The sequence below is a fragment of the Vulpes lagopus genome, chromosome 5, assembly GCF_018345385.1.
Source record: "Vulpes lagopus strain Blue_001 chromosome 5, ASM1834538v1, whole genome shotgun sequence".
Taxonomy (NCBI): domain Eukaryota; kingdom Metazoa; phylum Chordata; class Mammalia; order Carnivora; family Canidae; genus Vulpes; species Vulpes lagopus.
Window position 1 is genome coordinate 89,796,279 of NC_054828.1, and position 26,423 is coordinate 89,822,701.

Consider the following 26,423-nt stretch of genomic DNA (forward strand, 5'->3'; position numbering starts at 1 on the left):
AAATTACTTATCCTCCAGTAAAGTAAATGTGAAAAAAAAAAAAAAACTGCAGTGATAATACCCAATAAGCCTGAATGTACATATTACATGAATGAGAAACTTTAGGAAGAAATATTGAAAAAATGCTTATAGTCACCACAACCCAAAGAAAAACCATAAACATCTGATGTTACATACACACACACACACACACACACACATACACATTATAATTTATGCTTATATATAAACATCTAGGGTGTGTGTGTGTATGTATATATATATATGCATATATATATATACACATTATAATTTATACTTTCACAAATATCCCTTAAAAAGAATATATTTTACTTGAGAAATTTAAAACTGTTCACAGAGATATACTGCAAATATAAAAATATTAAAGAATACCTCTATGTTCTTTTAACTTCACCTATTAATATTTTGCCCCATTTGCTGTGTTTATGTGTATTCTCTCTCTGACTTTTTCTCCTTTAGATACATAGATTCCTTAATTGTTAAAGGGTAAAATCAGCTTAACTATATGTACTTAAACAAATAGCAACTATATGTAATTAAACAAATATCAGATACTCCTTCCCTTGTTTTTACTAAGAATTAAAGATATATAAAAGGGTTGACACCAAAGCACCTATAAATTTGCTAGTTTTGCATAGTCCAAAGGGTTATTAAATGAAGGGATGTAGGTGCAACAAAATCTTCCCAAATTCTGTCTTTACACAGTAAGAGTGTGTGTGTGGGGGGGAAATTGCTTTTGCAACTAGATGGTTAAAGTAATCAGTTACCTAATTTGGAGTAATCCATGCTCACGTATTCTCAATTTTAGTGTTAAAAAAAGTTTTATTCCTGGTTGATCGTGGTATAATATTGAGTACTACTTTTTGAGCATTTTTTAAAGTTTAAGAAGCATTTAAGATGTGGGGGGGGAAATGATGTTCAATTAGATGGTGTGAACAAAGAAAACTTGGGACATTTTAATGATTAGGCACTAGGTATTTCTGAAGAGTAAGAGTGAGAGAAATTCACGTAATCTATTCATTTCTGGGGCTAATTCACTACTAAGACCTTTTTTTCTTCATAGCTCTATAAAACTTCAAAGCTGGTAAAGATATTTGAAGCCATCATGTTCACATACCATAAGATAGAAAGTCTGTACTCCAGCATCCCTAGTAGGTGAATTTTCTGCCTTTGCAAGAAATGATTGGGAGGAAGCCATTGTAGGAAATTACTTGTTCTATTTTGGGGAAGCTCTAATGTTGAACAAAAAATAAAGTTCCTTCTTACACTGAAATTTTCAAAGCACCTTAGCTGCCCCCATTTGTTAGCCTACATCATGTTTTATTATGGTCATAAATACAAGTCTTACTTTGATGATATGACTGGGAATTCCTTGAGGAAAAAATTCCATTGCAGCCCCCCCCCCCCAACTTGATCATTTTTCACTCATGATTGGTAGTTAAGATATTGGGATATGGTTCTGACAAAGCTTCTCTTGACAGTAGCCTAGTAAGTGGTTTTCTTTCCATCCCTCCTCAACCCATCTCCTCACATCACTACTGACGTTGCCTTTCTAAAAACCAGAAGTGCCCATGCCTCTCTTCTGCTCTGCTTAACAAGAAAATTTGAAGTTCTTTCTGGTCTCCCCGTTCAGTACAGGTAGATCAGCTGTTGCTCATGGGTCTGGAAGCAGAGGAAGCCATTGGTCCTTGTGTTTCAAATGGGACTTAGTTGGTTTCTTCTTTACCTTTCCTGGTGCCTGAGCAGGTCTGTGAGCTTCCATGTCTCCATAGATAACATGGGCCTAATGTGACCATTAGAGGTTTGTTAGGAGAATTAAGGAAATCCTGTAAAAAACCACATTGTAGAGTGGTTGATGCAAAACTACACATTAGCCTGGGTGCTAGTGAGAAATAGTTTTTATTCAATTGCTACATTAGAAACTTTTTTTATAATTGATTTAATTATTCTTGGAAAATAATCTACATTCACCTCTTTGACTAAACGGTAGATACTAAATTTCAAAATTTGCTGCTCCTGGTTGATCAAATTTTATGTTGTACAACAAATTTTATGTTGTAAATTCAGTTGATATTGCCGATCTCTTAAAATAGACTGCAATATTAGATATTCACAATCAAAGATAAGTAGCACACAGTAGTCAGATTACCACACACTTGAAAAAGCAAATTAATTTGTTTTTTACTGGTGAAACTCTGCTAGGAAATAATGTATAGATCGTTGTGTATCTGTTTTAGACCCAAAACCTTCAAAGGAATTGTTTCCCAAATCATTGCCAGTAACTTTGATTTCCCATCTGTTTCTTTTTTTCTTTAAGATTTTATTTATTTATTCATGAGAGACACACAGAGAGAGAGGCAGAGACACAGGCAGAGAGAGAAGCAGGCTCCATGCAGGGAGCCCGACATGGGACTTGATCCCGGTCCCCAGGATCAGGCCCTGGGCCAAAGGTGGCACTAAACCACTGAGCCACCGAGGCTGCCCTCCCATCTATTTCTTTTGCTAATATCAGTGATCCTAATTTTGCAGTTTTTTTTGTCCTCTTAAGTCCATTGTGTTTTCATTTATGAGTGTGCATTTATAATTATGCAAATATCAGTTGTGCATAGGTTAATTTTACCTGAGAATAATTGCTATATATTATAGTCATCCCTTAGTGATCACTGTTTACATTCCTATGTAAGGAGTAATTAAAATCAGCACTCGGGGGGTGTCTGCGTGCAGAAATGGACTGAGAGGGAAGTGGAAAGATCCTTTGTAATTTCTAAGTAACTTTCCATCTATGTGCCCTACTTAATTAAGCTTTGCACAGCCTTGTAAATTATAGTAAGGAAAGACTACTTTTCTCATCAGTTAACTGATACCAGGCTGGAGCAGAACATTCTAGCAGATTAATAGCTGTGGCAAAACTATGTACATTGTTAATAGTTTGAACTCATGTAATGCAGGCCCTTATACAGGTGCCATGTGCAGAACAGATAAGTGGTAGGAGAGTGGAGCCATTAATTCTTTCATTGGATGAAGAGCTATAGGGTATAGCAAGAGGAGTCTCAGTGCCCAAAGGAACATAGCAATATTGATAAATTGAAAGAGCCTAAACAAACAGAGACTAAGAGGAATGAACTAACAATTAGTGCTACACATTTAGATAAATAGCATTTCATTTATCCAGACAACGAAGTTAACAGAGCTGGATTTTCTTAACAGATGGCTCAACAGTAACAAGAATTTTCCTGTCTTTCAAGCAACCCCAACCCATAACTTTCCATGTAGAGTTTTCATGAACCATTAAAAGAAGTGGTAGATGTCCACGTTTTCCATGTGTTTTAATAATTCATTTCCTTTAGGGGCAGTCAATGGAGCATGCAATTCTGGATCTTGAGGTTGTAGGTTCGAGACCCACGTTAGGTGTAGAGACTACTTAAATAAAATCTTTAAAGATTCTTATGTTTTTGAATTGTGTCCCATGGGGAAAAAAAAAAAAGAAAGAAAAAAATACTACTTTGTGATAGCAATTTTACATTTAGTAGCTAACCCTTCTTGGTACTTAGTAAGTTCTCAATAAACATTTGTTAAATGACTAAATGAGTGACATATCTGCTGGATAGTAGATGAGGCCATATGAGTCAGTCATTTTAGCTAAGTTTTTTTGTTTGTTTTTTATATATATAAGTTTGTGAATTTTTTCTTAAAGATCTTATTTATTTGTTCATGAGAGACACACAGAAAGGCAGAGACACAATTAGAGGAAAAGCAGGATCCCTGTGGGAAGAACCTGATGTGGGACTCTATCCCAGGACTCTGGGATCCTGACCTGAGCCAAAGGCAGATGCTCAACCACTGAGCCATCCAGGTGCCTCTAGCCAAGGGATTTTTAATTACTGCCAGAACTTATTTATATCTAAGGAAGGAAGAAAAATATTGATCATGCAAAATTATTGATAATAATTTAAAATAATACAAAATAATTATAATAATAAAATATTTTTGACTTGCTGTGTGCTTTAGCCCTTAAGTTAAAATCAACATATCTTTCATCTTGAATTTTAGAAAACTTAGTCACCAACCTTAGAAGGTTGCCACATGTGTAGGTTTAACTTCTGAGGTAACCCTTGACATCCTAAAGCATACTCAAACTACTATTTCCTTCAAGGTCATTTTCCCTTTGACTTTCATTAATAACTTCATTTTGCTTCATTTTTTTCTTGCCTCTTGGACCATGATATCTCAGTCTTCTTTCTTGCCACCTAAATATAGCTTTTCTGTAGAGTTTGTCCTTTACACCATCCAGTTCCCACTAAAGGGCCTCCCATGTACCCTACACATTACTGGCAACCTCCCCTGAGTTCTAGACCTGTGTCTAGCCACATAATGTGACACATTAACTTGGTTGACTTTTAAGCATCTAAAAAATGTTCAGACTAAATCTAGTTTTTTTTCCCTCCAACAAGCCTAAATTTTCTTCTTATATTTCTTGTTTTAGCTAAAGATACAATCTTTTTGAATGTGGTCCTTCAATCCAGAAAACTGAGAGTCTTATCCACTCTCCTCTCCCGTTCATCTTGAAATCCTCTCAATTCAGTTCCTATTACAACTCTTGCCTAGGCTTCTCACCTTCATCTTTATGACCACTGGTTTATTCAGGCCCATGTGTTTTGCCTGGATCATTGCAATATTTTCCTAAATGGTTGCCCTCCCCTCTCCCAAATTTTTGTCCCTATATTCCATCATTTCTGTCTGTCCAGCTTTTCCTAAATGTAAATAAGGTATTCTGCATTATTTATCAGCAAAATTCCATCTTCAGGATAAAACTTTAAAGTTCTTAGCATGACATCGAACCATTTCAATTGGCCCCTGACTGCCTCTCTAATTTCTAACCTTCCTTTTCCTTGCTTTCCATTCTCTGTTCTGCCATAATTGTTTGTTCTTCAGATACACAATTGCTGTTACACTTACATGTTGCCTCTCATGATATTTTCTGTCTGAAATTCCTTCCGTATTTTTTTAATGTAATATATTTATATTCATCCTTACCCAGGTAGTTTATTTTTTAAACTTTCCTTAATTCTCTAAATATCTAAACCACTATTACTTCTGTGTTACTATTATACTTGTGTGTATTAATATTAAACTTATTACTATATCTCTATATTCTATGTCTCCAAATGTGAGCACCAGGAGATTGGAGACTAGGTCTCATTTATACTTTCATCTGCACAGTTAGCACAGGTGAGCACCTGACCTGAGCACGTAGACCTGAAATAAAAGTTTGTTGAATGGATCCATAAATGAATATGCTCACTGTTTTGATCTTAGTGGCTGTGATTTATCTGCTTATAATTTCTTCTCAACTTTCTGGACTGTTGCCATTCTCTCTATTTCCTACAATAGATATTCCATGTCTTCATGAACATTGTTATGTTCCAGTGGGCATTCATTATCTTGGTTGCCTTAAACCTTTTTAGGTGTCTGTTTCCTAGTGTTATAAAAAGAATCTATGTAATTTAAATTGTTTCCAACAGATGTACATCAAAATCCAGAGTTCACAAGAGAACATGACATTCTCATTAGGCACAAAGAATATTTTTCAAGCTATGGTATGTTATTTGAAAAGCAATTAACATATTGCACATTATTCCTGTGAGACACAAACTGTTTCTTTCCCATTTTAATGTGCCTGCTTAAAGAAAGACAGAAAAAGATAGATGAGTTTACACTCAAGGTGTATGCATTTCCCTTGTGGCCAATGAACCAATTTCCTTTTCATACTTGCAGGATATTGATACAATTATTCTTTCATCAGACATGAAATTTGAGTGTATAACCAGTTTGTGGAAATCACCTAGTAATTTATTAGGTTGATAACAGCAATTAAGTCATAATTGCTTCTGAGAAATATAAATTGACTTTCTGTTTTAAATGGATAATTTAACATTCCAAACCACAGACCCATAGTGTAACTAATTTCTGGGATAAGAAGTTTATTTCTCCTATTATTAAACTTAAAAAAAATTTCAACCTTTGATAGTCCAGTAACTAATTACTTAGTTAATAAATTCTTGGGTTCATGTTATATCTTCATTTTTTTTCCCTTGTTGCTAATCTTTTTATATTTAAAGGTATAATAAGGAAGATAATTTTAGATAGAAATATAAGATGTTTGTAGGCCCATGGTGTTTTCAATTATTTAAAAATGTAAAAGCATTCTTAGCTTGGAAACCATACAAAAATGGATAGCAGGGCTAATTTGGCAAATAAGCCATTGTTAACTGACTCTGATTTAATCAAACTTTCATATGAGACTTTGAATTGTATAATTTTTATTTGTGACATTGCTGCTTGCAAAAACACTCCCCTCTTCACATACTCACCCTATACTTGCGTGGACACATTATGAATGCTTATTGGTGTAGCTTACAATGTATGGGAATTCAAAACAGGTCCTTTTTTTAGATAAATCAGGACTGAGGATTTTACTGTGGCAATTCACCAACCAGAGGATTTGGCTGCCTTAGTGAGTCTGCCTCATGCTGAGAGCGGAATTGACATTTGTCAACATGATGGGTGATACACGCTCCATTCCAGTAATTCTCAAGCTTACTGAGCCACATCAAACATCAGTGTAGACCAACATGTGCATACCTGACTGAAGGGCCACCCATATTGATTCATCTGCAAATACTAGGTTCACTCCACTCCTCTATAATGCTCCAGAAGTCTTTTGTTAAAAGTAGCAAAAAAGGACATTGTTTATGAATCCTAAATCTGCTAATCAGCAAGTATTTATCAACTATTTCTGTGTGAAGCACTTAGTTGGGTGCAAAATATACCAAAGTGTAAGGAAAGCATCCTAATTGGTGCTCTCTCTCCCTCTCTGTCTCTCTCCTTTACACACACACACATATACCACTACCAGTATGATAATGTCAGACAAGAGTCCTAGAGGCAAGCTGGTGATAAGTGACAAGGAGTTCAGTAATGAGACTTAAAGGAGAGAGCCTTGTACACAGATTGGAAGATAGTCTTCTCTGAGTAGGGTTCACAAGAGGTTCACGGAAGCAGCAGGGAAGAAGGTACTGAAATATTTAACAGAGAATAATTAATACTATGGTAACACATGAAGCATATGGGGCAGAATGCAGTGGTCTGAGACCACTTTGGCTGGAACCAGGGCTTCATGAGGGGAGTCGTGGGAGATGAAGTTAGAGAAGCAGAGACTGGGATCAAACTGCTGAGAATCTTGAAGGCTCAGGACCTTGAACAGGAAGTGATGGTTGTGAGCTTGTATTTCTTTAGGCTATACTTGCTGAAAATGACATCCTGATTCTGAGATTGGGGTGAAAAATGCAGCCCATTGCTTAGTTATGTTGGGAATTTTGACATATTTTAAAAAGAGAGGATAGAAATAGAATTGGAGAGCCATGAAGTAAGATTGCAGCATCTATAGATTATCAAGTGGTTGGTGAATATAGGTAGTGGGGGAGCCACTGATGGTTTGGGGCCAGCGGGGTATAATACAATTCAACAGAATTTTGAGAATAGTTGGTTGGAGGGAATAAGTTGTACAGGAAAAGAGACCAATTTAGAGTCTTGATGGTAGAATAAATGGGAGGTGATAGTGGCCTGAATATGGGTGGAGGATGGAATGACAATGGAAATATAAATTATTACATTTAAAAAGCTATTTCAAATAACTTAATTGCTAATATTTATTATTTCTATGTGCTGTATATTATTCTAAGCTTTTTACACATATTAATCAGCAACCCTAAGTGTAGATATTGATACTACTGGTATTCCTATTTTTCAAATGGGGAATCACTCATCATTTAAGCAACCTGCTCAGTTGGGAGTTTTAGCCAGAAGGAGTTGGAGTCAGGATTCTAATCCACACCATCTAACTCTGTTCTGTCTTACACCTGGTCATAGATTGTCCTGATGCCTGATGTTTCAACACAAGTGCCTGTGAGAATAAGGCTGCCAGTGCATGGGCTTTGGAGTCAGAGACTCAAGCTGTTTACTGTTTGGTCTTAAGCAAGTCACTTACTCTGTGTGAGCAGCATTCCCTTCATTTTTGTAAAGTGAGGATTCCTCATTGGCCTAGTTTCTCATTAGTGCACTAGGAGATTAGAGTGAGATGATGTGTTTCTGCTTCCCTCTTGCTTCTGCTTTTCCTCCATAGAAATGAGGGTGTTAGGCTTTGGAGGATGAGGAGGTATTTGTTCTTACACGTGTTATGCTTGAGATGATGGACATCAAGATGGCAATGTCCAGTGTGTGGCTATAGCTATAGATAAGGGTCTGTGCCATGACAGGGTCAAAACTTAAGTTCTTGTTCATGAGCCAGTGATGGCTAAGGCATGGGATGAGTTGAGCTCTCTGAGGACAAGTAGCAGGACCTTAAAATTTACCAGCTACAAGGGGAGATCAAGGAAGAAACGAGAGGAGCTATCAGAGGGATATAAGTAAGAAGAGCCACAGTAAAGCAGGGGCCTGAGCATAGATGAGTCAACTAAGGAGTAGATGGTAAACTGAGTTAAGTACACACACAGGCCAGAGAGGATGAGAACTGAATTTAAAAGGTGGTTGACAATGCAGAGAGTACAAGGAGACAAAAGAGATTTCGGCAAGAGTGAAATGTTTACTTCCTTTGACCTTCTAAAGATTTGATTCAGTTAAATACGTTTTAGATACTTGCTTTCTAATCAATCCCTAGTGTAAAGCTCAGGATGATTACCTTTGCCCTGCTTTACTGTGATTGTTAACTACTATTCTTGTCAGAACTTGAAACTGTGCTCATAAAATGTCCACAGCATCTCCGCATATCCACAGATGATGGAATTAGGGGAAATGAAACTAGCTTCCACTGGGTTACAGAATCCAGTAGGACCATCCCAGAGCTGGACTTCTTGCTCACTGTTTTTTATGCTCTAACTTTAGTAAAAAAGTCTTCCTAAATAGTTTCTTCTCTTGCATGAAATTCATATAGGTTGTGATTTCTCTTCAAAAAACAAAAAAGCAACCCTTAAATATGTAAGAATAAGAAGTGTTGCATAATTATCAAGCCATTATCATTGTCATTAGTTTCCGATTAAACTGAGCTCTTTAACTGCAAATAATCTTAAGTAGATAAATGGCAAAATTAGTTTATTTTTAAGTATATGCCTGAGAAGATAGAGAAGAAATCAGTAAGGTACTATGCAATTTTAAAATTAAGGCAAATCTAAAATGGAGGTTTCAAGGGGTGGGGGGGTTTGTAGCTTAATAAATGGATGATTAGAATTCCATATCCTTAGTATTTTCTATTCCAAATGTTACCTCAATTAGGCCAAGAGAAACTTTTCGTGTAAAGATAGAAAGATTCTCATTGGGAGAGCTTGGCACAGAATGAAAAAGATGAAAATGTTTCTGTGTTAATTATTGATACACTACAGGGAGAATAAAACTGAACAATTAACATGCTTTTGATTTAGAAACCCTGGTTAATTTATTAAACTGGTCTTGATTTGTGCTTTTATCTTAGACTTTAGTCTTTTAAAAAAGTATTTAAAGCCCTCGCAGTCAGAATTACGATCTTGCCTCATTGTCTGTAGATGGCTTTCATTCCCAATTTTCAGTACTATAAAATTCCATTATATTCCCTCTGTCTGTAGACCTTCTAATGGGCAGACTGGGAGAGACTGCTTCAGGGGTTACTAGCCAAATAGTTTTAACTGGATAACAGGCACTGTTTAAATTAACACTGGAGTTAATAGTTTATAGGTATGGGCAGGATTTGCTTGCTTCTTTTGTTTTGGATTGTATTAGTGCTTCAGAATCATACAGGAATAAAATTAAATGTGCTAACATGCCTTGGCCTCACTAGGGCTCTCTGTGACCTTCTGTGATCTAGACCATTTCTAAAAGGCTTAGACAGCATGAAGCTCTCAACTAAACTGAAACTTGGATTTCCCTGGGCATGCTCAGTCTCTTCAGATTCCACCGAGGCTTAAGGCTCTGCTGTCACCAGCCAACGTGGTCTTGTACTCTTTCAAGTAGCAGAAAAACAGAAGGATAGTGAAATTTTAAACTAGGGGCACGAGGGAAGGAAGGGCTATAGAAGTGAAATGTGACTTCCCAGCTACATGCCTGAGGCCAAGCAAGCAAGTTAAATATGCAGAGGTAGATAGGAGAGTGAGATCAGGATCAAGGTATGGGAGATGAAGTGAAGACATCCACACATTGTTCTTACTTCCTGGCAAAAACTCAGAATAATTGAAGGAGAAATAGTATCTCACTTAATATGAACCCTCCTGTGATTTTCTGATTGTTGCTGCTTTAATTACTCCATATCAGAATGACTTTTTCCTTTAGAAGAAGTCATAACATCCTGGCTGATGTTACCTTCCTCACTGAGATTTATTTATTTATTTATTTTTTAAAGATCTTTGGAAGAGGAAAGGGAATGACAGAGGGAAGGCCCTGCTGACATTTTTTTTTTTCTCCTATTTATTTGGTCCAAAATAGTTACGGTTGATAGCAGCCCGTGAGGGCCAGGTATTTAGGAGTTAGAACAAGAGAAGTTATTATTTTTCTTAGTTGCTACCTTGAACCATGAAGGTAGTAAAAATCCCAGAACACATTTATCTTGCAGGGTTGTCACAAACAAAAGAAACCATAGGACTTTCTCATACCACTAGCATTTGCTTTTTGCTTTTTCCATGTTTATAAGATTAGGTTTAGGAAAACAAATTATTAAGCCAGTACATAGTTTATGTTATGTAATTGTTTTCTTTGTTGCCATTCTTTGGCATTTTGAGAATTCTTCATACATTTGAGATGACTAATTCTCTAAAGAGTTTCACATTGAAAGCCAGAAAATCTAAAGATGATAAATCAAATTTTGTCCTACTTTTTAACAAGAAGTTTCTTGGTTACTAATGAAAAAAAGAAAGAAAAAAAAAAAGACTTTACGTTCCTCATCTGTGCATTAAGAATTTTGGGAACTTAATATGTAGGTATAAAATCACTCCATTAGTGTTAGGTATATGCTAGAGCCTTTCTACTGGCATAAATGTCATTAAAAGTTCTACTTTATTTTTTTTTAAGATTTTATTTATTTATTCATGAGACACACACAGGCAAAGACATAGGCAGAGGGAGAAGGAGGCTCCCTGCAGGCAGCCTGATGTGGGACTTGATCCCAGCACCCTAGGATCACACCCTGAGCTGAAGGCAGACACTCAATTACTGAGCCACCCAGGTATCCTGATAAAGTAACATTTTAGAGCTTTTGTCGCTGGTAGTTATTCTCTGTTTTCCATACCTCCTTACAGTGTATAAAACAATCATGTATGACTGCCATTTAGTGTCTGAGATGGAGAAGTAGCTGGTCCCTTAATTTCCTCATGGTGATGGGTGTCACACATGCCAAATGATCCATGAGGGAAACAATGTAGTGTAGTTGGCTAGACTGTGGACTCTGGAGCCATAGGGGATGTGTGCACTTTGCTCTGAGTGTGTGCCCAAACAATTATATTATCTCTCTGAGCACATTTCTTGCTTCATCTAATTAACATCTAAATTTTTTTTCTGTGTTTTGTTTTACAATTCTTGTAATTGTAAATTTGGTGTTCAAACTGGCTATTCCTTGTATATATGAAGGCAAGTAATTCTTCATGTTGACACAAGTGACTTCATGAAAAAAAATTTGTATTAATATTTTTGGTACATTGTCATTTTTCCAAATTTATAGGTATAAACATTTCCAAAAATATTTATCTTCTTCTTTCTAGTTTTAATACCATTTAGTTGTTTCTTTTTGGGGGGGTTGTGTTTTCTAGAAACCTCAGAAAAATATTAAATAATTTAAGGGACACCTGAGTGCTCACTCAGTTAAACATGGAACTCTTAGTTTCTGCTCAGGTCATGCTCTCAGGGTTCTATGATTAAGCCTCATGTTGAGTTCTGAGCTCAGCAGGGAGTCTGCTTGAGATTCTCCCTCTCCCTCTGCCCCTCCCACCACTCATACTGTCTCTCTTTCTTGCAAATGAATAAATACATCTTTAAAAAATACATTATTTTTAAGAATTTGAGAACTTTTTGTTTCAGCATTAGATTGCTTCTATAACTTTACATTGAGTCTGATGTGGCTTTTGGATTAAGATATTTGTGTTTTTTTTAAGATTTTTATTTATTTATTCATGAGAGACAGAGACAGAGAGAGGCAGAGACACAGGCAGAGGGAGAAGCAGGCTCCATGCAGGGACCCCAACGCAGGACTCATTCCTGGGTCTCCACGATCACGCGCAGGGCTGAAGGTGGCGCTAAACCACTGAGCCACCTGGGCTGCCCAGATTAAGATATTTGTAATAAATACAGCACACACAGATACACAGAGACACATAAACACTTCTTAGCTTCCAAACTCGATAGACCTTTTCAGGCTTGATCTTATTTATTGTCTTTGTAGAGTTCCCTACTGTTCTCCCTTGTCAACTATGGTCATGCCATCTCCAGGATCTAGTTAGATCTCTCTGACCATTCTTTTTTTTTTTTTTTTAAGATTTTATTTATTTATTCATGAGAGACACACACAGAGAGGGGCAGAGCACAGGCAGAGGGAGAAGCAGGCTCCATGAAGGGAGCCCGACGCAGAACCCGACCCCAGGACCCCAATGCCCCAGGCCGAAGGCAGGCACTAAACCACCGGGCCACCCAGGGATCCCCTGACCATTCTTTAATACATCATTTGTGGGCTCTTTTTATCTATTACACGTTGAGGGCCTCCCAATGTTGTGTCTGGGACTCACTCTTCATTCTGTTATTTTCCCTGGGTATTTCATATCTATTTTCATGGCTTCCACTCCTGCCTTTATTCTGATGATCCTGCATCTTTATAAATGGCTTGTTTTCATACTCTTATAATCAACTTCCACCAGACTTTTCCACTTAAATGAATCATAGACACCTTAAACCTCCTCTTCTTCATCTGTTACCTTTTAAAATTGTCCAGAGCCAGCAAATGTTCCCTTAAAGGGACAATTATAAATATTCCAAGCTTTGAGGGCCATACAATTCTGTCCGAACGTTTCAGCTCTGCCATTGTAGCATGAAAATGGCCAGTATGTAAATTAATGGGCCTGACTATGTTCTACTAAAACTTTCTTTACAAAACTGAAGGCTGACACACAGGATAGAGCTCATTGATTTTGGCATTGTGTATGTTACCCATGCTATAAATTTAGGTTTTATCCTTGACAACAACTGCTTTATTTTCATAGGATGTATATCTCCAAATTTTGCAGATTGACATTCTAAATATGTCCCACAATATGTACTCATTACTTTATCTACACAAACACGATCTTGTACTCTCCCTCATTTTTCTTTCAGGTTTTAAAGCTTGGCAATTGGTCTTCAGTCTTCTACTTTTAGTCCTGCCAAAGCTATCTTTCCTAACTGCCAGAGGAAACCTTCTAAAACCAAACAGGATTATACTACTCCTGTGTTTCAAACTCTTGATGATTCTTCATTGCTTTAAGTAGTGTTCACAAAGGGAAAGCTTATTAACACGGCATAGAAGTCTCTCAGGGTGTGGTTGGGCCTTCTTCACCAACTCTGTCTCCTTTTCCTATTTTGGTCCATTCATGTCCTGGGAGAAGCAAATGCCAAGGTAGGTGGGATTAGATGTGTAAGGAGGAATTCCTGCGAAGGATGAAGTGGGAGAGGACCACCAGAATCAGCTGAGAGAAATGTTTGACTCTAGTGCAGGTCAAACACCTGTGCAAGGAGAAAAAGAAAGAAAAGGATTTTGTAGGAAGAGCCTCAACACAATTCTGAGAAAGCCTCAGGAACTCCAGAGCTGGAGCAGAGGTTGCCTGTTGGGCAAGTCCCCATTGTGCTAGAGTGGCCTGATTGAGCTCAGTATTTGCGAAGGGCTGCCTGGGGTCAAGTGTGGTGGATTCATAGGTGTGGCAGATGGAGGCAGTCCCTTAATTGTGCTCACACAGAAGTTTTTCTTAAAGGAGAATTGATCGAGGTACTTACAAGGCACCAAACCTGAGTTTACACTTGACACATCAGCTTCAGTAAATCTCTTTTAATAGTCTTCATATACTGTGATATCCTTTACCTCCATGCCTTTGTTCCCAATTCCTATTCCGTCTGCATGAACTCTTCCTACCCCTGACTTTGCTTGCTCAACTACTTTTCACAGTTTGGGGGCTCAGCTGAAGAATAATCTCCAGAATAATCTCCATTTCTTACCTCCCATCTCCCAAACTGCCGTCACTCAATCATTCCTTAACATCATTGAAGTGTTTTCCAAATTAAGATCGATTGTACATGTTTTAGGTTTTATTTTTGACTAGACTGTAAACCTCTTGAAATAAAGGGTTATTCAGTCTGTGCCCTCACACACCCACAGCAACTGGCACCCATTTTTGAATGAATGGACTGTACTCTGATTTATTTGTTGGAAGGGCAAGGTGACTCAGGTGAAAGAAAACAATATGAGGGGTGATACTTAGATTATTTAGGAGAGTTCCTAAACAATAGGAATTTGGGAATGACTTAAGAGAAAACAATATGAGACGTGATACTTAGATTATTTAGTTTAGGAGAGTTCCATGGCATAACTATGAGATATACTTTAGTAATTGTGATTAATTAGGTTGATTTCAACTGAATGTGGGCTATCTGATGTATCAACAAACACTGTTTAAAGTAAAAAAACCTGTGTTCAATCCCAGGGTCCTTTCCTAGCTGAATGACCATATCACAACATCCCTGGCATTATTTTTCTCTTCAATAAGATGGAGGACATAATATTAAGAGCACAGAATTGTAGACCTATCAGACCGTCTGTAATGTACAACAACCTCTTGCTTTGCAGAGGTCTCTTTCCTGCCTCCTACTGTATTAACCTGCATCAAGAATGACTCACTATCCCATGATTGTACTGAAATTTAGATCACATAACTCTTCGTGGAGAGAATGGATGGTAGCTGTGATTTAAAAGCAGGACTCTTCTAACAATTGTATATGCAGTGAGGAAGGTAAATGTATTATTTGAGGAAGTAGTTTTGAACTATATGGACTCCTGGATTATTTCAAGTCAAAATTTTAATAGAGTTCAACATTGGAAGTAATGGGAGATTATGTAGGACTAGAAATGACCATGAAGCACTGACTTGATGGAAGACTAGAATCCTAACCTCCTGTGCTTGGGGATGAATTATTGTGTGACTGCTGTCTTTAAGGCCATGCTTTCCAAGTGCCACTTCTTCAGATGTAAGAATGAAATATCATTTTGTAAAATTAGGAGTGTTAATAAACACAATAAGTAAAAATCACAAAACAAAATATTATACAAGTCAAATAAGCAAAATGAAGATAGGTGAGATAAAAAGAAATTAGTCTCATTTAAAAAGAAAAAGATAAAGTAAGAAATGTAGGCCTGCAATTGTAAAATGAACTAAAATGACAATGTAAGATGGAAATAAAAGATCAAAAGGATAAAAAGATTAATCGAGCTTTAAGAATACAAACAAGAGACTTACATATTTAAAATGTAAAATCTCAGTGGATTAAAAGAAGTCAGAATACTAGGAAAAAGCATAAAATCCTCTCGAAGGAGCGCACCTTTGTCGCAAGGGGGAGACCGGAAGCCTTGGCCTTGCTCTTTCTTTGGTGCCGGCCAGTTACCCACTTAAAATACTCTGACCAGGGAGGAGAGTATGGATCCAGAATGCTGGTTTGCCCTTTCTGGCCAGTAGAGGGCAGCCGCACAGAGAGGTGAGGACAGGCTGCGCTGATGCAGGAAAGAGGCTCTTGGCTGGTCTGAAATGACCCTGAAGTGTACTAGCCAAGACACCTTCCTAGGTATTTCTTAAGTCATTCCCAAATAGTGTGGAAACATATATTCCTCCGTCTCCCCACTTTGACATTTATCCTCTATATTTCTTGACCAGGTTTCAGTTCCAGGAGTTTGTTTTTCCTTGTTTTGTTTTTACTTTTAATGTTAGCAACTGTAAATACAGTGTGTTTTTCAGCCCTTGAGCCCCTGGCTTCATTTGGCTGTGCATGCATGCCTATTATTTTTTAAAGCTTGTTTGAGATATGGCCAAATGTTTGAACACACATATACACAAACAACCCAAACTCCCTCCCCATATATACACTCATCCTCCTCCACCCATTACACATAACCTGGACACACATAGGCCATGCAACACCCCCACACACATGCACAGAGACACATGCAGACATGTGTGCACTGCCCTATACCTTTATGCCTTTTCTTTTCTGAAAGGCACTCAGGTCCTGAGTGGCTTCTCCCCACCAGCCTTTCACATCCATCATCACAATGCTTCCCATCTCCACCACAGATAGAGATGAGAATATTGTAAATTTATTGTTTCTTTCCCAGGGAGACTTTTAAAAAGTTTTTCCCCTGTAATCTATAAATAATGAAAAATTCCATTAGAAATGCAATGAACAGTGTAACTTTTATGCAGAGTTTTTCAAGCTCAATGTTTCAGAGCATTCGCTTTCATGACAGCCTAGGGCCATGGCAGGAAGGAAGATCACTCAGCTGACATTGCCACATTTCCTAAAGTGTGTTTTTGGGTTCTCATAGGTAATGCATGTGTTTTAAAGGGAACTCTCTCTTTGCTCAAATAGATTTGAGGAATGCTACTGTAAACTGACTCCTTCAATGCAGAACTCTCCTAAAGCATTTCCTGTGGTAATTTGCTTTGGGCCATGCAGTATTTCCAAAACATATTGGCCAGGGAAAATTTTTTTTTCATCAAAACATTACATCTCTAAGCTCAGTGTTCCGTGGAAAATAATTTAGGAGGTGATGTTCTAATGACAGTAGTACATTTTCTTCTGTTCTGTAAAGAAACTGTTTTACAATTGCCCTTATTGAAGAGTTCAAATTTACCTCAGTATATTTCCATCAAATTGGCACTTGTTTGTATTTTTAGAACAAGGTATAATAAAAAAAAAATCTATGCTAAAGCCAATATATGATTTTGAAGAGTCTCCTGAAAACTCAAAGCAGGACGAATGATTCACGTTATGTTTTATGTGAATCTGAGTTTCTGTAAAAGAGTTCTTTGGAAATCAGTCATCTTTGTAAAGGAAAATAGTCTAATTATATTTTGATCGGGAGTTTCTTTAATTAGAGTATCAGTACTTAGTGCATGTTACATGATAAGATGATCATAAACAAATCAACAGCAGCAGTGGAAAGAGAGTGAGAAAGATAATTCATAGGGATCCCCAGCTCTGGTACAGACAACCAGTGTGGCAGGAACACCAGTGTTCTCCTCTCAGCCTTCCTTTGTGAATTTTCCATGTAATGATAGATGATAGATCCACTGTACTGAGGCCTCTTCATGTTTTTTTGACACTGTTTGGAGGATTACTAGTGCATAAGGCACAGGGTCTGAGTCATACTCTTCTGAGTGAAGTAACAAATCATCCTCAAAGATCGATGCAAAAATGTGAGGTTGGTTTCTATGTCAAAACTTGTCACAGAAAAGCTTTCTCTTCTGTGTTTCCATAACCTCATGCATCTGCCCTCTCAACTGAAGAGGGAGCTTTGACCAATGAGTAATTTCCTAGGAAATCCAAGATTCCAGTGGACCTCAGACCTGGTCTATGTTTAGCGTATGCTTCTTTCTTTCTAAGTTCCCTCCTGTTTGCACTCATTCCTCAGAACCTCATAGCCCTTGTGCTGATAGGATCTCTGCTATGGAGATATGTGCATTATAACAGGGGAATCAGAGTCAGAGTCACAGATGCTTTGAGCACAATTCTCAGCAACTACATTAGGATGTTTTGGAAGGTTGGACCCTCATCTGATGATGCTTGGGCATCCTCATACAGACTGATTTGTCTCTTGAAATCGGGATGCTTGTTTCTGTATCTAGACATCCCCACCTACATGCTTCCAGGCTCCTCAGACTTAGCAGGGGCAAAGTGATGCTTAAGTTCTCTGCAACACCTTCGTTTAAGGAGACATCTCTATTTTGCCCCTAATCTAGGTTCCTTCATAACTAAGCTCTTTATCATGATACTTTCAGTTAATTGTGACAAGTCTCACATACCCAACACAATGAATCCTTTTCTAGAACACTATTTTTTTTTATGTAAAATATATTCGTTTCTAGTGGGAAGTAACCTGTACAGTATATATCTGTTGGATGCTATTCATCAAGGTTTCAAGAGGCATCCTGCCAAGGGACTCTCCACTTCTCATGAAGTAGATATAACGTGTACACTGGTGAGCGCTGATGCATCCTTCAGTTGTTGATTACAAATCATGTTCTTGCTCTGGGGCTCTAAAAATCTCCCATAATCCTTCAGAGTGGTACACTGAAATAATTGTACGTTCCTTGAAGCCTACCAATGTAAAAAGGAATAAGAAAAAAAAAAAAAAGCTGGTGTCACAATCTCATTGGAAAGCCCTCTGGTTGAGACAACCTTTTGCAAGAACACAGCCTTGGAACGAGACACGCTGTTCTTCTCCCTGAAGATTAGATTTAGGGGAGAACATCTTAGGGGCAGTTGCTGCTTGGTCAAGGCCACTTGGGCATTTGTCTAGGCCACCAGCCAGCAGCTCCTCCATGGAGAGCCTGGTTTAGAGGACAGGGCGCTCAGGCAGTCGTGTCTTCTCTCCTAATTCTTTCATGCTGCCGCTTTCAGAATAAGATAATCCTGGACCCCATGACGTTCAGCGAGGCCCGCTTCCGGCCGTCGCTGGAGGAGAGGCTGGAGAGCATCATCAGCGGGGCAGCGCTCATGGCCGACTCGTCCTGCACCCGCGACGACCGGCGCGAGAGGATCGTGGCCGAGTGCAACGCCGTGCGCCAGGCGCTGCAGGACCTGCTCAGCGAGTACATGAACAACGTAAGTCCTGGGGCTCTGGGGCTCTGGGGCTCTGGGGCTCGGGCTGCCCGGCCTGGGCGAAGCCTCCTGGCTTGGAGGAGGGCGTGCGTTGCAGGGAGAGAAGACAGGCTTCCCCGGAGAGACAGAGAACCGCTCTGCGGGACTGGGCCCTGCACTGGCTCCAAATGCCTTGCTGGCCTGGAAGAGAGCCGGGCGACCCACTGGCTAGGGTGGCTTTGGCCGCTGGCTTGCATGATGCCATGGTCATTTGGATGGCTGGCCTTAGATTGAGGGTAAGGTTGCAGTGGGTTCCAAGTGGACGGTGGATGGAAAGGAGGATATAATGAAGTCATCCTAGGAAGCGCACTGTTCCAAGCCAAGGATGGCTCTAAGTTGCTAATCTTCATCCTTAAAAGGCATTCGTAAGCATAACAGGTTTTCAAATGTTTGTAGAGGCTCAGTCGAAACTGTTGCAACGGCGGTGAAACTTGGAGGACGTATTGATTCATTGTGCAGTTGGAAGTTCTTATGAGAATTAACCTCCAGGTTTTCAAACGGGTTATTAGTGGTACCTAGTGATGGTGCAGCACAGACAATAGCTGTCCTGCCCTACAGTTACGAGGTGTGACAGTTGTTAACATACCTGAAAACTACTCAAAGAAGTTGAAATCCATATTCTTTGTTTTGAAAGGCACTGAATTATGTTTGTATTGATTTGCTACCCTCATTCAGCTGAACTGATGTTTGTGGTGCCCCGTGCTTGCAACCATGAATGATCTGGAGTTTCTCCTGTCCTGGACTCCTGGGTTTGAGAGAATTCGGCATAAAGTGGTAAAATGTAGGTAAAGTGAGGTCTTGACACCACATGTTGAAGGAGTGCTCTGTGTAGTGGTCAAGTAGGGAGCAGGACACTGAAAAATCTGCACACGACTTTTGAACCCCATGCTGGGTCCTTTTAGAACACCATAAGGCAAACTGAGAGGCAATGCAGCCAACCCATGTCCACCCTCCAACCGAGTTCTTCTTATGCCACCACCTCCCCTAACACCACCCCCCACCCCCCCACCCCTGCCTCAGCCCCAGCCCAGAATGACATGCAGTCCACTAGTCAAGCTGGGAGTCAGCATTGACAGGAACAGTGCTGCCCCCTCCAGACTCTTCAGAGAACTTTGGTCTAGAAAACAAAAAGATTTTAGAGTGCCCTACAAACGGAAAACCAAGAATTTGTCTCTTTTATGTCAACCTTCAGATCCTTTGATTTTTGGGAGATTTTCCCATGGTTAGCACACCAAGAATAAGATGTGGCTGTCTCACATGGTATCCAGCTGCTTATGGGGATTTCTCCACAGGACACTGGCTGGCTAATAGTTTGTGTGATTTTGGTCTATGGGTGCTGTGCTGGGTAAAGCTAGAAATGTTGACTGCTATTGTCTCTCACGCTGAGTAAATCTTCTGAATAGCAGATTTAACAACAACAACAACAACAACAACAACAACAAAGTGCTTGTAACATCTGGGATTCTGTGTGTTTGTTGTTTTTAACAGAATAGCAACAGGCTACTTACTTGTATGTGGAATTTGGTTTTATATTAAGGCATGCTGGTATTCCTATCAATGAAGAATTATTGCCAACGGAGGAAGTAGAACCAGCAGAGATGACAGTGATGGTTAAGATGTCAATATAAATATTTCAGAAAAAAAAGTATGTTCCCATGAATAGTAATCACAGAACATGATTAAACAAGAGTTGATAGAGATCTGACATGTAATTTTCAGTTTGGTATCTACAGTCCTGTCAAGCAGAAGTTTTTCCTTTCACCGTAAACTCATATGGATCAGCAGAGCTGATGGGTTTTTGTATTTTATTGACTCTCTGTGCTTATTTTTCTGTTCACAACCTTGTGATACAGGAATGTTTTGTATTTTCTATTATAAAAACTTGGTTTCTACTTTGATGTGGTTACAGATAATACATAGGTGGGCTTAGTGCTTAAATTTCAAGTGCAGATTCTATTCACTTTGAACTGTCAGGATCAAAGGCTTAAAATAAAACACCTCCTATTGACTTTTATGTAAACTGTATAACTTCACTCTTCTTTGGTGATTTCAAGGTAAAATTGGATGCAGCTCCATCATCTCTGTCCAGCGCACTCATTCCTACTGTCAAAATATCATTTGATGTTTATTTTGGTATAGCATATATTAATATAAAACCCACATACACATCTATGCCTTGACTGACAAGTCTGTTGTATTGCACAGCAACCAGTAAATTGGTTGGTTGTGCCTACGATGTTTGTTATATTTCTTTTTAAAGTTTGTAAGCTCTGGGAGTAAATGTATTATCAAATTATCACCCTGCATGTTTTCATCTTAATAAGCTAAGCAATTATAGGACAACGAATTTATTAGATTGAGAAGATTTAAAAATAGGCATAACTGATACTTCTGGATTCTAAATATTTCCTTATCTTTCCCTGATGAAGATTTGATTTATAAAGCTCACTTCACTTATAAGTAGAGCTGTCCTAAAATCATATAAATGCCAAGCGATATCCACTGCAGGGGAATGGAGATTGGGAAGAAGAGCTGTATACAAAGTGATTAGGAAAAGGTGTCTGCAAGGGCCACGAGCCGTAGGTTGGCCATATGAGTTACACTGAGCTCAGTAGGTTATCCGTTCTGAGTTAGGTATTTCCACAGAAGTATTTACAAATCAATGTGTGTGTAACAAAAATTGGGCACTTCCAAGAAACTGGTATGAGATAAAAGGGCTGGGTGAACAGATGCATGTGGCAGAAGTGATCACGTTATGGCAGTGGTAGAAAAGAAAAGCCTTGGGTGGCCTTGCTTTTTAAAATTGATGATGTAAGCCCAAGTGAGAAGATGCTTTAAAAAAAAAAAAAAACCTTTAAATAGACAATCACTATTGTACGTATGTGAAGACTAATAATGGGTAGAGAGAGACTCTTTCTAAAGGCTGTGTGGCCTTTGGATGAGTGCCATCAGGGTGGCACTTGGAGTATTATGCCATGTACTATAAATAGTTCCAAATTATAATGAAGACATAAACTTTTCACTGTAACTTACAATTTTAGGCAGTTTTCCCCCCTGTGGCAGTAAAACTTTTTTCATCAAAAACAAAAAACAAAACAAAACAAAAAACCCTTAAAAGTGACCCCGTGACAGGCAACAATTAAATATGGTATTTTATTGATAAGGATTTTATGATAGATTTGAATTTAGAATATTCATTCAATAAATATGTATTGTGTGCCTGACCATTTTATGCCAGGCACTGTTCTAGGCTTCTTGGATGTAGAAGGGAACAAAATAGATAAAATTCTGTTCTGATGGCAATTCCACTCTAGTTGGAGGCAACAATAATTTGAGCAAGGGTTATCTCAGATGATGACTCGTGACACAGGGAAATATAAATCCTAGGAGACAGGGAGCATGGGGTGAAGCAGTAAGTAAGGATGGCCTGCAAAGGGTTCATTGAGAAAATACTTTTGGCTAAAGAGCTTTTGGAGATGAGGGAACAAAGAACACGTGAGGTGGAAGGAGCAGGGAGGTTCAGCCCCTGGCTGTGTGTGGGTCCCCGGGCCTGAGAAGCCTTCATGGGAAGGCAATCAAGGCTGCTGGGAGTGAATGGGGGCCAGCAGGAGACAGAGTCTGCAAGGGTACAAGGCATTGGACTACCCAGGGCCTTGTGCAGTGTTGTGTGGAATATGTCTTTCACTTTAATGGAATGGAGGATTCTTGGAGAGTGTTGGGAAAAAAGTGCCGTGACTAAGCTTCCCAGATAGGCCATGGGAGTACAAGGGGTAAAAAAAAGTAGGGAGGCAGGAGAGTGGGCACTGAAATAATTCGTGAAAGGCTGGTGACTTGGCTCAAGTGGTAGCAGTAGAAGTGAAATACTCAAATTCTAACTGTATTTTAAACAAAATTGGCTTATAATGTGGCTGGTGAGAAGGATGTGTCTGTGTCATGAACACAAAATGCATAGCAATCAGTGTGAATGGTGGTTAAAGTGGTAACACCTCCCTCTGTGGCATCTTCAGTTGGTATCTTCAACTGGCTTTGCAGCATGGAAAATTGTGATTTACTCAAATGTGACAATTTGTAAAAAAAAAAACAAAAACAAAACAAAACAAAAAACTCACTTTGCAGTGCCGGGATACTCTGCTAGACAGATTGCATGTGAAAAGGGAGTTAAATAGAAAAATTTTGTTTCAAAGCTATATCATCAAAAATACCTAACTATGGTTCTCATTCTTATAAATATAAAAGACCAGAAAAATATAAAACTCTAAGTACTAAACCTAAGTGCAGAACAATAACGAGATGTGTTAAGCCATTATTTCTTTGTGCACAATTTGCTGTTAGGCCTTGATGGGAATGTGTGATAATCAGGTATGCCTGGACCTTGTGCGTTGTGGTGCTATGCAGTCTGGTTCAGTTTTACATAAATAGGCAGTCTGTGTTGCTCTAATTTTTTTTTTTTTTAGATTAATGCAGAACTACCAATTTTTAAGACCATCATACAAAGTTTAACAGAGAATCAGGTGTCATAAATTAATGACCTGCTGGTCTCTGCTGTGTTAAAATGTGGCTGGTCTTTTTTATCCTCTTCTTGTAAGTAGCTAAAAAATACTTATATTTTTACAAAATGTTTGAATCCAACATTTTTCAAACCTCTTGAAGCACCTAAGTGGATTCCTGGGGACATTTTGTAAACCACTAATGTGATGCACATGTTAAAAGCACAGGAGGACAAATTAATGTAGGAGAATATATACATATTACAAGTGCCTGATGGATCCAGTTTATGAAAGTTGAGGTCTGAAATGCTGTCTTAAAAGGTTTCAGTTGTAGGTCCTCTACTGTGCCAAGGCTCCAGAAGACACCACTATATTAGTAACACATGAAGTGATATCCAGAGCGGAGGGGACTCTGAACATAGTGAGCTTGCTATTTTGTTTTTTAATGGTGCAAGAGAAATGTATGTTCGTCGTAGATGAAGAATAAGAAGTGGGCAGCCCGGGTGGGTTAGTGGTTTGGTGCTGCCTTTGGCCCAGGGCCTAATCCTGAAGACCTGGGATCAAGTCCCGCGTCGGGCTTCCTGCATGGAGCCTGCTTCTCCCTCTGCCTGTGTCTCTGTCTCTCATGAATAAATAAATAAAATCTTAAAAAAAAAAAGAATACGAAAAAAATTATTCATACACCTCTAAAGATAATCATTGTTAGCAAATTTGTATATGTCTTTCTAATGTTTTTAAACTTAATGATACATTTGTACACAGAAACACACAAGCATGTTATACCTTGAGTTTTAAAAAATAAACTCATTGTATATGGCATTTTGTAACCTATTTTCTTAATATATTGTGAATATGTTACCATATCAATAAACATCCTCTAACCTTAGGTGTACTGGCTGCTTAGGTTTTTATTATGTAAACTTGTAATGATTCATTGAGAACCAATTCATTTTGAGAGTATTTTTTAAAGTAGAGTGCTGGGAAAGGTAAGGAGGGAAGCGTTTTCATGCTGGCAGTATAGAGTTTTGTTTTAGACCCAAAGAATAACGGAGGAAACAGTGAGAAAGTAGGGAGGCACAGCTTTACAGTTTATGTGCTTTAAAGGGATCCCTGAGAATTTTGTGCAGTGAAACTTTTGTATGTGAAGACATTTTAATTTTTTTAAGACATTTTAATTTTATTTTATTTTATTTTTTATTTATTTTTTTTTTTTTTACATTTTAATTTTAAATGCCTCTGAGGTTCTATTTTAAATGATCATAGGTGTATTTTTTCTGTATTTTATTGATTTTTCTTTATAAATTTGATTTTTCATTTATCAGAGTTTCCCTAAGTTGGCTATATATAAGGTACTGCCCAGAGGGGTCGAGCACAACCAGTGGACAAGTTCAACAGTTGGATTTGATCAAGGGTCCCAGAGAAGGTCCTGAAAGCTTCTAAAGGGAGTGCCATCAGAAGGATAACTTTATCATGCTGCCAAATTTCTCCCAGATAGGAAGATGGAAGAAAGACTGAGTAGCTGTTACCACTTAATAAGGCTAATTGTTAATTAAACATAAAAACTGGGACTCCTGGATGGCTTAGTGGTTGAGCATCTGCCTTTGGCTCAGGTTGTGATCCCGGGGTCCTGGGATCAAGTCCCGCATTGGGCTCCCCATTGGGAGCCTGCTTCTCCCTCTGCCTGTCTGTGCCTCTCTCTGCCTCTCATGAATAAATAAATAAGTAACATTCTTTAAAAACCATAAATATTGTTTCCAGTAGCATCTAGGCCTTCTTGTTTCTCTCTTTTCAGTTATTATGTAGAACAAGGGATCAAACTCACAAAAGTCAGTTTGCTTGATTACAGGTGTTTCTCCCAAAATGTTTGGCATAGAATAGAAAGTAGTGTTTGAAAATACTTGTGGGCCTGTTTAGACTCTGTGTTGCCCATACTTCCCCATCAAAGGCCTCCATTTTAAGAGGAAATTTAGAACTGTCTTAATAGGAATGGGAATGGGATGCCTTCGGTGAGAAGATTTTCCTTGTCTTTTCCTTATTTGCACATTTTCTTCTTTTTATACTCTGTGCCTTCAAATGTGCTAAATGCTCTCATCTCTATGAATTTTGACCTTCAAATTCATCTGTGCAATTATGCTTCTTATATAAAACTTTTGCTCCCTGAAGAGATAATTCTTAAATTCCTTTTTTAGTTGTATTCCCTGCCCAGACATTGAAAAAGTACAATTAGGTTACCAAACCCTTTTTCTGAGATCTAAAACTGTCTTTTGAATCTACTCTTCCTAAGAAACATGGTTGGGAAGAGAAGTCTTTTGGATAGTGCATTAGGCTTCATCTTTGAATTACATTGCAACCCCATTTGTCTGCATTGTCAGACAGTTTGCTGTGTGACTCCCAGAGGTACCCTGGGACTTGTAAAGAGTAACACATATTTTTTTTTTCCTTTTCTTTTTTTACTACATTCCTTTTCTAATGGTGTTCACCTGAGTTTGCTGCACTGGAATCTCAAAAGCCAAGGGAGTGTTAAGGAGGGGTGTGCTGGGCGGCACTGGCTCAGACACCAGTGGTGGGACATATTCCCCAGGGAGAATAATGAAGGTGAGAGAAATTTTGCCATGATCAGGTGTCCCACAGAGCACAAGTGTACTGAGTGGCTCTGGGAGGAGATCAAGACTGCAGGTGGTTGGTTAGCAGAGCACCGGTATGGGTAACATCTAGTCCTTATGGGAATGTGGCAGGTCTCCTTGGTCCTAAAGGATCTAAAGTATGGAGCAATTATGCTGGTAGGGGAGTTAGGCCCTTTGAAAAGTACATCATGTTGTATTCATGTTTGCTGTTACTTATTATTAGTTCATGATGTACAATTAAATGATTTACATGATCCCAAGACAGATGGGTCTGACTAGGTTTGTTTCCTTTGGATTGTCAGATTCAGTTCTTTTTTTTAAATTTTTTTTTAATTTTTATTTATGATAGTCA

The 26,423-nt window shown here is 38.5% G+C and overlaps 1 protein-coding gene across 3 annotated transcripts in view; it reads left to right on the forward strand.

Annotated features, from left to right (window-relative positions):
* The window catches only part of CTNNA2 (catenin alpha 2), a 1,087,920-nt gene that overhangs the window by 363,940 nt on the left and 697,557 nt on the right, over positions 1-26,423 (forward strand). For all 3 annotated transcript variants that reach the window (XM_041757142.1, XM_041757144.1, XM_041757141.1), the window contains exon 7: positions 18,721-18,924. In XM_041757142.1, the coding sequence (XP_041613076.1) occupies positions 18,721-18,924 (204 nt within the window). The remainder of the gene's footprint in view (positions 1-18,720; positions 18,925-26,423) is intronic.